This window comes from Strigops habroptila, chromosome 3 (genome assembly GCF_004027225.2).
Source record: "Strigops habroptila isolate Jane chromosome 3, bStrHab1.2.pri, whole genome shotgun sequence".
In the NCBI taxonomy this organism is placed as follows: domain Eukaryota; kingdom Metazoa; phylum Chordata; class Aves; order Psittaciformes; family Psittacidae; genus Strigops; species Strigops habroptila.
The window spans coordinates 87,881,859-87,895,177 of record NC_044279.2 but is presented as its reverse complement, the minus strand read 5'-3'; the positions used below and the strand labels follow the sequence as shown (position 1 = coordinate 87,895,177).

Sequence of the window (13,319 nt, the reverse complement as noted above, 5' to 3'; positions counted from 1 at the left end):
AACAAAACAAAAAAACCCCTTTGCTAACAATTTTGCAAACCTGTATGGTTCAGAGGCTGGTGGCAAGTTTAAAATAAATTGCCACAGTATCACTTTTGAACATGAAATTGAGTAGCTTCTGAACATTTTATTCTAAGATATCCATGAGCTTTCTGTTACTTACCTTCCATGCCAGATTTCCTACAGGCACACTATAAACCTCAACAATAATTTTACATACCTTCCTTATCTCTTTTTCTCAGAATTCTCTGAGACTCAGGTTTGGCTTGTGAGATTTAACTGTTGCATTTGAACAACACGCACGGAGTTATGAAGTGCCCACCTATACAAATTCAATAGAATAAAGTAGAAAGTATATCTAAAAGCAAGTTCATCCGCACAGTGTTTGTTAATAGCACTGTACAAAGTCACATGCTAATTTAACCCCATGCTGTTAGCCTTAGTCTTGGTTCTAAATAACAAGCATTTTTACCCCTACAGTTGCTTATTATTGATGGACAGCAGCTAAGAAGTGACCCAGCAACTGTGATGGATGAAGTGCAGAAGTTTCTTGGAGTCTCTCCTCATTATAATTACTCTGAAGCTCTAACGTGAGTCTGTTCCTTTACTCTCTGCCCTATGGGATCACGCTGTACATCCCCACTTGATCATTAATTACAATCAAACAAAAAAACCCCAAACCATAACAACAATGATAATTTTGCAAAGCTTGGGGTTTTCTGTTTAACACCCATCCAGTTTTCCCTTAACTTGCACATATATAACACATGACAGAATTGATGACACGCAAACTCTACTTTGCACAACATCCAGAACAAATACCTACTCAATCTGCTGTATCAGATGCAGAACAAACATACAGATCTATGTAAAAAAACATCTGCTAAGTTTGAGTGTCCGATCTGAGACGCCCAGGGATTGTTTGCTATGAGTACCTAGTTTTGCTTTCATCACTGCACCATTTAAAATGTACATTTTGCTGGGGTGAGTTGTGCAGGTAAGAGCTCAGCACACATTTGCACATCAGGCTGTTGAACATCATGCCAGTCTCCAGAACCTGGAGACCACCTAGCGTGTGGTGTGAAAAATTCGGCTTAAAAGTTTTTATCGTATTCCTGTCGGAGTCTAATGACAGACACGGGGTTAGACGTGTCCAGTATGAGAAGATTTGTCTGGTCATATAGTTTCTTGATCATTTCCTTTTAATGTGGACCAAATATATAATTTCGTAATCCCATTTGCATATATGGAAAGCCCTTTGATGGACTTCCCACAGCCTTTGGTTCGGATCTAGCAAAGGCAGCTATGATGAGCCCCATCACATTTCTCACCCTCGCTACCTGGAGGGTGGAGCTTTCCCCGTGCAAGGGGTTTAATGGCCTGTGTGGCTCTCTGACTCTCCTCAGTTCCCCACAGGAAGGCAGAGTCTCTGCAGGGGTGGGAGTGGGCTGAGTTACTCTCTCCCCTCTTAGGCTGGCAGAAAATTGTAAGAAGCTTTTGTACTGAGCCTCTACACAGGAGGAGCATCATCTCATTACGGCCTGAAGTGCTGGGCTGGAAGAGCCCTGGAACATCCATGTGCTCAGAAGCCTGGCACTGCAGTGGGGCGTTTTGCCAAGTCAGTGTGCAAGCAGAGAGCATGAGCCTGCATGTGGGGTGGGAAATAGAAAAGTCTGTACCTTACCCTCCCTGCAGGCTGGTACCAGGAAAAGCGAGGGGAAAAGGAGACCACAGGCTTTCCACCAACCCCACGCTGCCTCCTCTCTGTTCATGATTATTGTTTAATGTTTCCTCCACCAGGAGGGTTATGGTTATTTATACAACAGGTTTAAAGTGAGAGTTGAGCGCTTGCTGGTCTTTGGGCCTTAAGAATGTTGCTCTGCCAAAATCTTTTTCTAGAGGAAAAGTTTTAGATTTGAGAATGTAATTTTTTAAGTCACCGGTTTCCAAAGCAGCTGAAATAGAGGAGGAGCTTGAGTACACAGCTGAACTACCGATCTTTGAACAACTGCTGCTGCACATCTGCAGTGCCTTCTGCTTGGGTTTTAAAATCCACACCCACATACATATATCTTCTTTTCTGTAACTAAATTAAAGCCAGCGGAGTCACACACCAGGAATAAACTTCAGCCTCCTATTTGTTTGGACAGGAAAAATGGATTGTAAACACAACTATAAAATTATGCAATCACTGTTTAGAGGCATCAAGAATGCAAATGTGCTGTGGGAGCACACACTTCTGCACAGATTTAGGATGGAATTGAAAAATGCACTGAACAATGTAGTCGCTTTATGGTAGGACTGTCAAAGTAAAAAAGATTGCATAGGATCTCTCCTAGTCATTACTGCCTAATAACTGTACACCACGCATTTTTAAAGTTGTCACAAAGCAGCCTCAGGACCCAGACCTGCAAACACTAGGCAGCAACAAGTTCATCACCCTGAGTAATTATGTGAACGTCTTACAGAAGAGTAAAATCAACCCAGGCAGAAGGAAAGTACTAATCAGAGCCATGGGGAAGAAGACAGCAGAGGAGAGACAGAGGCAGGGCTCGGGCATCTGGAGAGAAGTGCACATAATGTCAGGTTACCAAGAGCCACAGATGAGATGGGCAACTAGGTCATTGCTTCTTACACAGACTGCTAAAGAGGACCTAGATTCAGACTAGATACAGGGAAGACATTCTTTACAATGAGGGTGGTAAGACACTGGCACAGGTTGCCCAGAGAGGTGGTAGGTGCCCCATCCCTGGAAGTGTTCAAGGTCAGGTTGGGCGGAGCTTTGAGCAACCTGGTCTAGTGGAAGGTGTCCCTGGTTCATCACAGGGAGGCTGGAATGAGATGCCTTTTAAATGTCCCTTCTAATCCATCTGTGATTCTATGATTCTATGACCTGAGAGATTAGAGTAGTGAAAAGAAATGAGGAAAATAAATTGATGTTGCAAGGCTTTTACACGTAATGCCATCAATAGAAAGACATTAGGATCCCCCACAAAGTGCTAGGAGAGGGAAACTAGTCAGTGGTTTGCATGAAGTTCCCACTACGGCACTGAAGAGATGTTTCCCGCCTCTTCCCCACCCAACTCGTTTTCACAGGGAGTGATTGGTAGCTTAAAATTTTAAAGTATCTGAACTTAATAAACAGAAACCTAGGACAAAACGCCTCTTCGTCCAGCCTGGCTCATCACACCATGCTCTGCCCACAGAGGCAGCTCCACATCCATCAGCCTCACAGGGGAGACTTCCCTTGTTTTCCCTCCTGTGAAGAACAGGAGGGAAAGGAAAAGGCAGGATTAGAGGAGCGTGCTTAAGAAAATGTTTTCTCTTGGAGCACTGCAACATTTTGTCAGAGGGTAAGAGAAGGATCCTCGTGGTGGCATTCCTTATCTCTGCCCTCACAGGCATCCACCCTGCCTCTAGCATCAGGTACTGACTTCCCAAGAGGTGGGGTGAGCGTACAGGTGCCCAGGTTCAGCCCTGCACCTCCCACAGCCTCGCTCTGCAAAGGAGGAAAAGATAACCAGGCCTGGAAGAAAGGTTTCTGCTGACTGCTTTAAAGAGCTCACTTGTAACTTTAGCCTTAAAACTATCACTATTTTCAAATAAATACTTCCATTGTGCCCAATTACGTTTTCAGGGTCCTGAGCGTTTCCCTATGCCTGAACGCAAAGGATTGAACACAGCCCTAGCTGTCTTACCCTCTTTACCCCTACCCAAATTTGTCCAATATGCTCCTTCTAAGGCAGAAATATTGTTTGGGGCACACTTTTGCAGTTTTTCTTTCCCAGCACACTATATTGCTGCTTCTCTTGGGAAATTAGTGCAAGCCAGCTCAAGTACTTCACCATGCAACGAGCAGATGGAAAAGGCCAAAGCAGAAGTGAATCTATCATCGATATATCTATTTAATCAATGATTTAATTATTTTTAATTGATACAGCTATGGAAAGAATTTAGGAAACAAGGGTCAGGCCTGCCATAATGGGCTGGGCAAGAAAATAAATGTGAAGAAGGTTCACCCTTCTCCAGAAATCTGTTCACTTATGTACAGTGGCAAATTGCAGGTGCACCCATGTTGTACGGCTAGACCTAGGGCAAGAAGGTAATCTGTAACTCATTAACTCTCTGTTCCAGCCAATTTTACTTCATCCTTTTCAAACATCTGCTGAATAGCAGAAACTCAAACCTTGCCAATGTTTTATGCATGCTGCAAGTCCCGCACCAATAAATTCAATACTTAATGCTGCATGTTGTTCATTCCTTAGTGAGTATGTGTTTTAAAGCCTTAATCTAAAATTCCTGTATCTTTGAATTTTAGACATCCAAATCAAATTGCGTATTTCAGATAAGACTGCTAAGACAGTGTTTATGCTCTAATGCCACCTTTGGAATGAAAATTATATTTAGATCTAATGATATGGAACCACCAACTTCTCAGGTGCAGTTAAATCACCACCAACCAAAGAACCACAGTTCTTTCAGTAGACCTGAACACTGCTTACTTCACTCAAAAATCAACATAAAACCTGCCAATATCATATTTCTCATCATTTGGTAGTCACACAACAATTACTTTTCTGTACAAGTAGACTTAGGGACCAAATCCATGCCTGTTGAAAGCAGCAAACAGAGCCACTTGCCCTTTTTAACCCCTCTCACCTTTACAGTGCTGACCAGCGACAGCATCAGCTCCTGCTGAAGGATGGAGAGCTGTCCTTTAGCACAGCTGATGATGTCCTGAGAATACAGCACACTTAATTCCAGGGAAAAAGCTGATTAATTTTTTCAGCAAAAGGTTATTTTCAAGTGTCAGTTGATCAAAACATTACCATCCCACAGGGATACATGGAGCAGTTTGACACTAATAAAATCTCTGACCAAGACCAGACAATAAAATATGAGTCACAGTCTGGACTAGGGCTGTGTAAAATCCTTGAGACTGAGGCTCAGGACCTTGACTGGCATCCTACAGATCAGCACTTAAAACTTGTACCCTATATGCTGGACAAGAAGAATAAAAACTAGCTAAACTAACTACTGTAGGTAAAGCACAACGTGAAAAACCTCTCACCTTGAGCCACTCCTAAAGCAAATTTGTGGAAAAAAAACCAAATTCCTGGACCTTTAGCATGACAGGAAAGCCGTTTCCCACTCTGTCCTCAGTATTTCCGTCATCTAGAGAGATGTGGGCAGCAACACTTGTTGGCTAACACTGATGTCTTAGTAGCTGGGAGATTCTTCTGTAGTGAGGTCTTTAAAAAGATATAATCCTCTATAGGTTCGACCCTCAGAAAGGCTTTTGGTGCCAGTTACTGGAAGGAGGGAAAACAAAGTGCCTGGGAAAAAGCAAAGGTCGGAAATACCCACCAATGGACCAAGAGGTAAGGGCTTTCCAGAGATTCAAGTTAATACGTTTAAGTATCGACCTTGTGTTTGACTCCTAAACCAGCCACGCTCAGCCCCTCGCTGGGAGCAGTGCATAGCTCCTGGGTGGGTTTCCTTCTTTGACTCTTGTTTTTTTCTTTTTTCCCCACCCTCCTCAGTCTCGAGTGTTTCTATCGAGCTACTACAGAGACCACAACGTGGAGTTGTCCAAGCTGCTGCACAGGCTGGGGCAGCCCCTGCCCTCCTGGCTGAGACAGGAGCTGCAGAAGGTCAGGTAGCACGCAAGGGCAAGGGACCCAACTAAGGACGATTTCCTTCATCGTCAAACCCCTTGCTTCTCCAACTCACTTGTGATCATCAGTAGAGGACCTCATGAATAATGCTCTTTCTATCAAAAAAAAAACCTAAAAAAAACCCCACAGAAGAATAACACCCACCCCATCCCCTGACGACTGTTTATATGCACGTGCTGACAGATATAAGCATCGACCCCTTTTGTCAGCTTCCAGGAAATAATAGAGAGCTACATGGCATTACTCTTTCTCCAGACCAGGATTTGTGCATAGCCTAGTTCCTCTGTTCACCAGGAAGTACCAGAAACTGTGTGTGGGATGGACTGACTTCAGCATACATGACAAACTGCAGTCTGTCAGGACCTGTGCAAAGGATGGGAACATCTCCCACTGGATCGTGAGGTTGGTCATCCACTGGGATTTTGCAATGTTTGCTTTTGCTGGGTTTAATCCCAACCCTGCATATTTTCCTATCATTTTATGGGGGGATATTCAGCACTTTGCAGTCAGGATCCCCAATGGTTCTGACATACGTAGCGTCAATGCACCGTCATTGCTTTCTTTACAGCGAAAGGTGGGCTAAATTCTCACCTAACCTGCTTCCCTGGGATTCCATTAATAACTGATGACAGTCTGTGCTCTTTCTTCTGCTACTTTGGGATTTTTTTTCCCCTTCACAACAAGATATACCCTGATTTACTGGAGTCGTATGGGTGGTTGAGGTGCAAAGCAGCGAGGGGATGTCCTCCTAGATCTCAGTGAAATCCATTGCCTGCCTCTTTGACAGGGCTGCTTTGCCACCCAGAGAAGGTTTTTCATCGCATCTACTGGCTTCCTACAGCAGCTGTGACAGAGCTCCGAGATGTGAGATCATACAAAATGTTTTGTCGCAATGCCAAGGGACTACTCAAAACACTCCAAAACCTTTTAAAGTCTAAGCAGGCCACGCAAGCAGTGTACTGACAATAATCTAATACCAACAATTTTGTTTCTATCTGGAAAGCTGTGGTTTTGCTCTGAAGCTTTCAAAGTAAGCAATTAGGTTAGTCAGCTAGGATCTCAGTCTGCAAGCTATTACAGAAAACAAACTTTAATGACCAAAGGTTAAGGTTTTGAAAAAACCTACAGTCTGTTGAAGAATAAATGCCTTCTACAGACTTTAATGGAGTTGAAAGGACAAGCATATCCACTGTATATGCATCACATATATGACGCACATTTTTTCTGTCTGCGTATCTACCTACAGTATCTCTAGATCAGACATACACTTATACATATCTGCGTTTTGTGCTGATGAAAGGGTGGTTTACCAGAAACACAGTATTAAGAACTGTGCTTTCTTCCCAGATTTGTGTGGGCAAGGTTGACAAGTCTGGGCACAAACTTGCTGAGAAATGTAAGCTGAGGGAACAAATACCATTTAGACATTTTAGCATTGTAACACTTTTTCTCAAGAATACCAAAGCTTTGCTACATGTTCTTTATGCAGCACAAAACAGAGTAGGTTTTAGTTTTCAAACTGCCCTGTCTTAATTCCTAGGCACAAGTCATTTCAGGTGCTGCAGAGGCTTTGCGCTTTCCCCTCTGCGTGGACATGACCCCTAACTCCTAACTCAAGAGACAGAACTGGACTTGGGGTTGCACCCTGAATTCAGCCTAGTGAAAGCTAGCCTCAGGGAGCACAAATGAGCACAAATCACAGACTGTCATATTCAAGAGCATGTAAATGAATTAATTCCGGCTTCAAACCAGTTGATACATGTAGATATCCAACTTAACTTTTCCAAATTCCTAAATCATGAGACTGTCCACCAAGATCATGACAATTGCTTGTTCTGGATTGGCAAGTCTGCTGCTTCCCAGAGCTGTCCTGCTGCCACCCATCATGCTCCCAGCTCGACGGCGGCACCTCCTTCCTGCCACAGTGTTTCCTCTCACCTGGCCCCCATCGCTTTCCTCCACCACTGCCCACCTCAACATGCCTGCCTGCTTCTTCCTTTCACACCATTCCAGCCCTTTTCTCAGTCCCAGCACAGCCTCGTCCAGGTTCCTCACCCATGTGAGGAGCTGGCACTGCCCTCCTCGGTCCATGGAGGAGGGGCTGAGGTGCAACCAGCACCAAGGACGTCCACAAACATACAGAAAAGCCTCAAAGACAGCCTTACATTTCCTTTTAAATATTGAAATGGGATTTATCTCACATAATTGAGACAGCTACTTTATTTTATAGGTGACGAAGGGAAATAGCACTTCTAGGGCACCATTCATCTCATCACAAAGCAGACTTCTTAAATGAGTGAGATTAATCTTGCTTCTTCCTCTCTATTGATTGTAAAAGGACAATAGACAACTCACTCGGAGGAAGAGCTCAGCTGTGTAAGTCTAAAACTAGGTGATCTGAAAAGGAGAAGGTATTTGATCTTACAACTGAAGATGAGAGGGAGCTGTGAGGGTCTGAGGGAAGGTTTTGATTTTGATTTCCTGAAGTAATTTTTCTAGTTCCTATATTTTGACCAGAAGGACTCTTCAAAAAGAGCTGGGGCAAACCAAGAGCCAAATAAAGGGAACCTTATGTGGGAGGAGGGCATGGCTTTTTTTTTTATTGTTATTATTACTATTTTTATTTGGCGGGGGTGTCAGTTACATACTTTGTTGCAAATTCACACTCTTGACTTTTAGCACTGATAATGCCAGAGTCTGATGAAAGTTTTGGATAAGTAAGGCTTGGTCAGAGAAGAATACCTAAATCAACCATTTGATAACATTTTAGCTGCTAAAATGCCTTAGAATTGGCTCATCATTAATTAAAAGATGACTTCATAACTTCTAGATTAAAAGCTAAATAAACATGAAATTGGTTTCAGAAGTTTTTCAAGGAAATGAGACAAACACCATAAAATGTGGGAAATTACTTCTTGTTCTTGGCTTTTCATTTAAAAGAAAAAATAATTAAGTCTTTCCAGCTCTCAGCTCTGTAATAGCATCATGTCCTTAGAACACACTGGATATTTTTATACCACATTGTTATTTTTTTAAGTTTGAATGGGCACCACATTTCCGAGAGATCTCGTGCTCCATTGAAAACCAACATTTGAATTGAGTTCATTATGTGTCATATAAAGATGAAATAACAGTATTTCAAAGTTTCATTCCTTCCACTTGTAATAGGACCCATCAACACAGAATTTCTCTGGACCACTGTATTATAGAGGAGCCTTTGTGAACTCGCTGTAAATGATCTCGATTTCTTTTATGCCTTTCATATTGCTGACCATGTAATTGCTGGGATTCTTAAAGACCAGCAAAACAAACGCAATAAAAATGAAACATTTATTCATAGCAGGGGGGCTGTAGCTGGGAAAGATAATGCTGGCCCTTCTTTGCTATTCATAAGCTACAGGATTTGTCTCCACAATACCTCCGTGTGGTGCAGGCTGTAAATCAATGAGTTTTACTTTGAGGAGGGCTGCAGCTGCAGTTTGCTCCCATTCCCCTGGAAATACAGGTTCCTGCGGAGGTTTGCAGGCACCTTGCCACGCTGAGGACCTGACCTACTGCCTGTGCAGACTGGTGGGAGCCTATTAATTCCAGCAGACCCGTGCTGCACCCAAGAGCCGGTTTCACAAGGCACAGCCTGTGTGATTCAGGTGTCACGTAGCCCTGTCACTGCTGAAAATCCATCACAAGTTTGATTTCTATTACTGAGTGGCGATTTCTTACCCCCACCTCTCTCAGCCAGTGCTCTGCCATGGTTGGAGCCACAAGCTGTCCCCCACCTAAAGAACTCTGTGGGGCTGTCCCACTTCTGGTCTTGCCATACCATGTCTGCAAGGACAGGACCATATACCTGTCTGCTCCATCCTCCCAGGCTATGGGAAAACCCTATGGGCCAGACAGAGGTGTCAGGGTCTATAGCAGCATATTTGATGACTAAAGGAGGACTGCAGCCCTCGGAAAACCAAGCTTGTATAATCAAGGTTGTCTTTGAGCAAGAAGCAATTAGAATGGAATCCAAAACCTTCTAAATTATGCATTGACCTCTCAAGGTCAAAATAAAGTTGATGGATTAACTGCTCATAGATGTTTCCTAATAAAACAAATTTTCTCTCTGATAGGGAATCAGACTGACGAGTGTCCCCAAAACAAATTAAGATGGCGGAATAATAAATTCCTGGGGGAGGAAAATTTTGTGTAATCAAAGTGCTGATGGGTCCAGACTCTCTGATGTGATAATAAGGTGGTGGGGACGTGTCCTGAACACAGAAGCAGAAGCTGAATGTTTTCTCCTCTTCCTTCCCCCTCCTCCTCTTCCTTCCTATTCGTGTTAAACTTTGAGCCAGCGTAGCGCATCTGAAAGGCACACAGTGGGCAGAGCCCATGAGACAGGGGAACATTATTCATCTCCAGAGCGATCAGCTGAGAATAAGTTAGATGTAGGGTGCTCCTTTCCTCTAAGCTGGGCTGCCTTTTAGTTAGACATCAAGTCATTTAGTTTCTATCAGTAGCAAACTATGCATTTATAATGGGTTTTCAATTGATGTTTATAATTGGAGTGTGAGCACGTGACAACTGGGTAAAAGAGGTACAACACAGGCATATAGACCAGGAGGGACCAAGTGTCTAGTTTTATTGTAGTTAAGTAAGATTAAGATCGCCGCTGGTGTCAGAAGGTCTCGTCGCACATGCGATTCAGCTTTGCCATTTTAGCTCTCTGATTGCAGTGCCATCGCTCTCTTACCAGCAGACACTCTTTCTCAAAGAGTTGAAATGTCATATGATCACCTCACTATTTCTACCATCATTGATATCAGATAATGCAATTTAGCTTCAACAGTTTAGTCTGTCTACCATTATATTAGTTCATATATCTCTGCATAAAGCTGCCAGGAATTGTTGCCTCAGAGACTTCTGTTTAAGTGTATATTCTCGGGATGGGAATTTCCCTGTCAGACAACATTTCTTACATTCTCTCCATTTTTCTCTTTTTCCCTTCCAGTTTATCCTTTTAGCACGACTGCAAAGGTGTGGACCTCCCTATGGATTCGGTTCCTCCACGACTATCCTATCTAGAAAAGCTGCCAAAACTAAATAAGGATTTGCAAGCGTCACAGATTCTGAAGTATTCAGTGCTCCAGTGACTGGATAACTTTTCTAAGACTTCTTATCATTTCTGTAGTATTTCAGTACGAAAGACATCCTGATAGAGCAGATGGAAAAACTCCTCTGTCTTGCCCAAGCTCTTTTCTTTGCCTTTTTTTTTTCTTCCTTTCCCCTCCTATGTGACAACAGCAAATCCAGTTGAACAAGTATTTGGTGTTGAAGAAAAAGGAAATCAAAAGAAATTTGGACCACTTGAAGTATTTTTCTGAGGGGGTAGGGTGGGGTGAGGAGGGTGGGGCCACGAGGGAGGTCAGAGACTGTGTTTGCTAGAATTGTTTAAAATACTTGATGTGCACACACCTTATTATTGGTTCTTCTCACTGCCACAGAATAAAAACTTCTGAAGGTGTATTATAGAGAGAGCTTTTCTTCTTTCCTCAAATCCTCTTTCCCGTTTTCTGAGCCACAATCTGCTCTTCAGTAACCCCTGCCATATACTTCCAAGTGGTGCACTAACTCAGCTTCTCCTGCCTCATCAGCTCCTCAAGGCTTTCACCCCTCCTCGACACAGCAGCCCCAATGCCATGGGATTTACAGCGCCAGCACTGGGAGTGCCATTGCCTGTGCCCTCTGCCTCCCTCCTCATTCCATCTCCCAGGCAGGGAATATGAATTTAGGCAAGTCTGACACTCAGATGTTTGTTACGCTGCATAAGACACAGTTATAGGCCTGCCTTTCGACACTGTGACCCACTTGCCCGCAGTGAGAGGTGTGGACGTTCACACAACCCTGCGCAGACTTTTTCTCCAATTACCACACCAGGTGTTTTATCTCTGCTCTGTTTAAGGAATCTGAAAAGCACCCAGTTTCAGCTGACACAAATCACCTTGAAGGTGGCTCAAACCATACACTCAGAATGATGAGATAATGATTTCCGCCCCCCCCCCCCAATACCATAATGCATCTACTTTTTATTATAAAATATTCATTTGCTTTACAGATCTATGTCACAATGAGGTTAAATCATACCAGAGTCAAGGATTCTTAGTACAAACCTTACAGAATAGCAAATCATGCCCCACTCGAGCTTTTATCATTAAGCAAATCAGAAATGATACTACAGAATCTTAATACGTGGATTAGCTTTTTTCTGGATGTGCTTGATGCTTTCAGACAAGGGAGACATGGTAGGTAACATTTTCAAAATATTTTAGGACTTTAAATACGTTTCCAAAATTAAATAAATAAATAAAATCACTTGTAGGGCCTTAGAAAATAAAAAGCAATCAGCTATATATCATAATTATTTGGTATCAATGGGGTCAGACAGGCACTTGTAAAAGCCCTCACAGACATTCACCCGCCTGCTGCTCTGGATCCCAAATGACTTTATACATCTAAATTAGCAGATTGCTACGGGAGAAAGAAAGAAAAAGAACAAAATAAAAAGAAAAAGAATTTTTTTCCCCCTGTCACTGAGATGTCCCTGTCCTTTCTTGGCCACCTCATGTATTTCCTTGCTATTCCCTGAGTGGGAAGGAAGACATGCGGAAATTGCATCTGAAAGCTGCCAACAAACCTGAATGGGTTTTGCCTAAACCAGGAATCTTTCCAGGCTCCACCAAGCTTCATGCCTGAGTTATTCAGTAAAAGGATAGTCGAGTTCTTACCAAAATTTCCCAGTTCTATGAAGTTCATTAAGGTTTGCATATTCCCTTCTAGCTTCTGGAATCAGACTATTGTGCACTCCCAGACCACTGGAAACCTGGGAGCGCTAAATAAACTTCTGAGCTCATCTGTTTGTGAAAAGGATTTCTTCTATGTGCAGTTTGTGAGAGGGGAGAAAGACCGATTTTTTTTTTTTAAAGCATGTAAATATCCAAATTCCAGTTAGAAATTGATTTACACAACTACAGAAGTGAATTCTACATGTAATTTATACTCCTGTTTGCATCAATGAAGAGTTAAAGACTTCCTAGGGAAACCAGATTGCTATTTGCATTTCAGTCAGCTGCAGCTGTTGGGTGGGGAGAAAACCATTTAAAATATTTAAATAAACCCGTATCTGCCACTTTGGGTTTACAAAGCTGTTTGTCCCAATACAGCTAACTGTAACCAAACATGGACTAGTTTCACAGTACTCCTATTTCTTTGGGAAAAGGAACGTGACACTTTAATGTACAGATCTGTTTTCATCACAGAAGGTCAACCAGCATTATGAGCTGGTAGTTAGAATCGTCCTGGGTTTTTTCAGAGGTTATTTTCAGCCAGAGGAAGGCCAGCAGCGGGTGGAGTGGGATTCTTTTATCTAAGATGCAATTCCATAAAGTCTATTGGGGTTGAAAAATGCGCTTTATAATTCGGGAGATAATTGCATGCCATTCAATTGACTTTGTACTTGCTACTTTTCTGACTGTGGTGTATGCTCTGCCATCTTGCAGGACTTATCTGTAAGACACATTCCCTGTTGGGTAATTTAGCTTCCCTTCATAGCATGATCAGAACTTCAAGAAAGAGCTGGATATACGAGGGGATGAGTTT

General features: G+C 42.8%; 1 protein-coding gene across 1 annotated transcript in view; it reads left to right on the top strand.

Annotated features, from left to right (window-relative positions):
• Positions 1–11,191, top strand: part of NDST4 (N-deacetylase and N-sulfotransferase 4) — a 98,883-nt gene extending 87,692 nt beyond the window's left edge. Inside the window, exons 12-15 of the mRNA XM_030480378.1 lie at positions 481–590; positions 5,279–5,381; positions 5,544–6,080; positions 10,675–11,191. Coding sequence (XP_030336238.1) covers positions 481–590; positions 5,279–5,381; positions 5,544–5,663 — 333 coding nt within the window. The 3' untranslated portion in view covers positions 5,664–6,080; positions 10,675–11,191. The remainder of the gene's footprint in view (positions 1–480; positions 591–5,278; positions 5,382–5,543; positions 6,081–10,674) is intronic.
• The last annotated feature ends 2,128 nt before the right edge of the window (positions 11,192–13,319 follow it).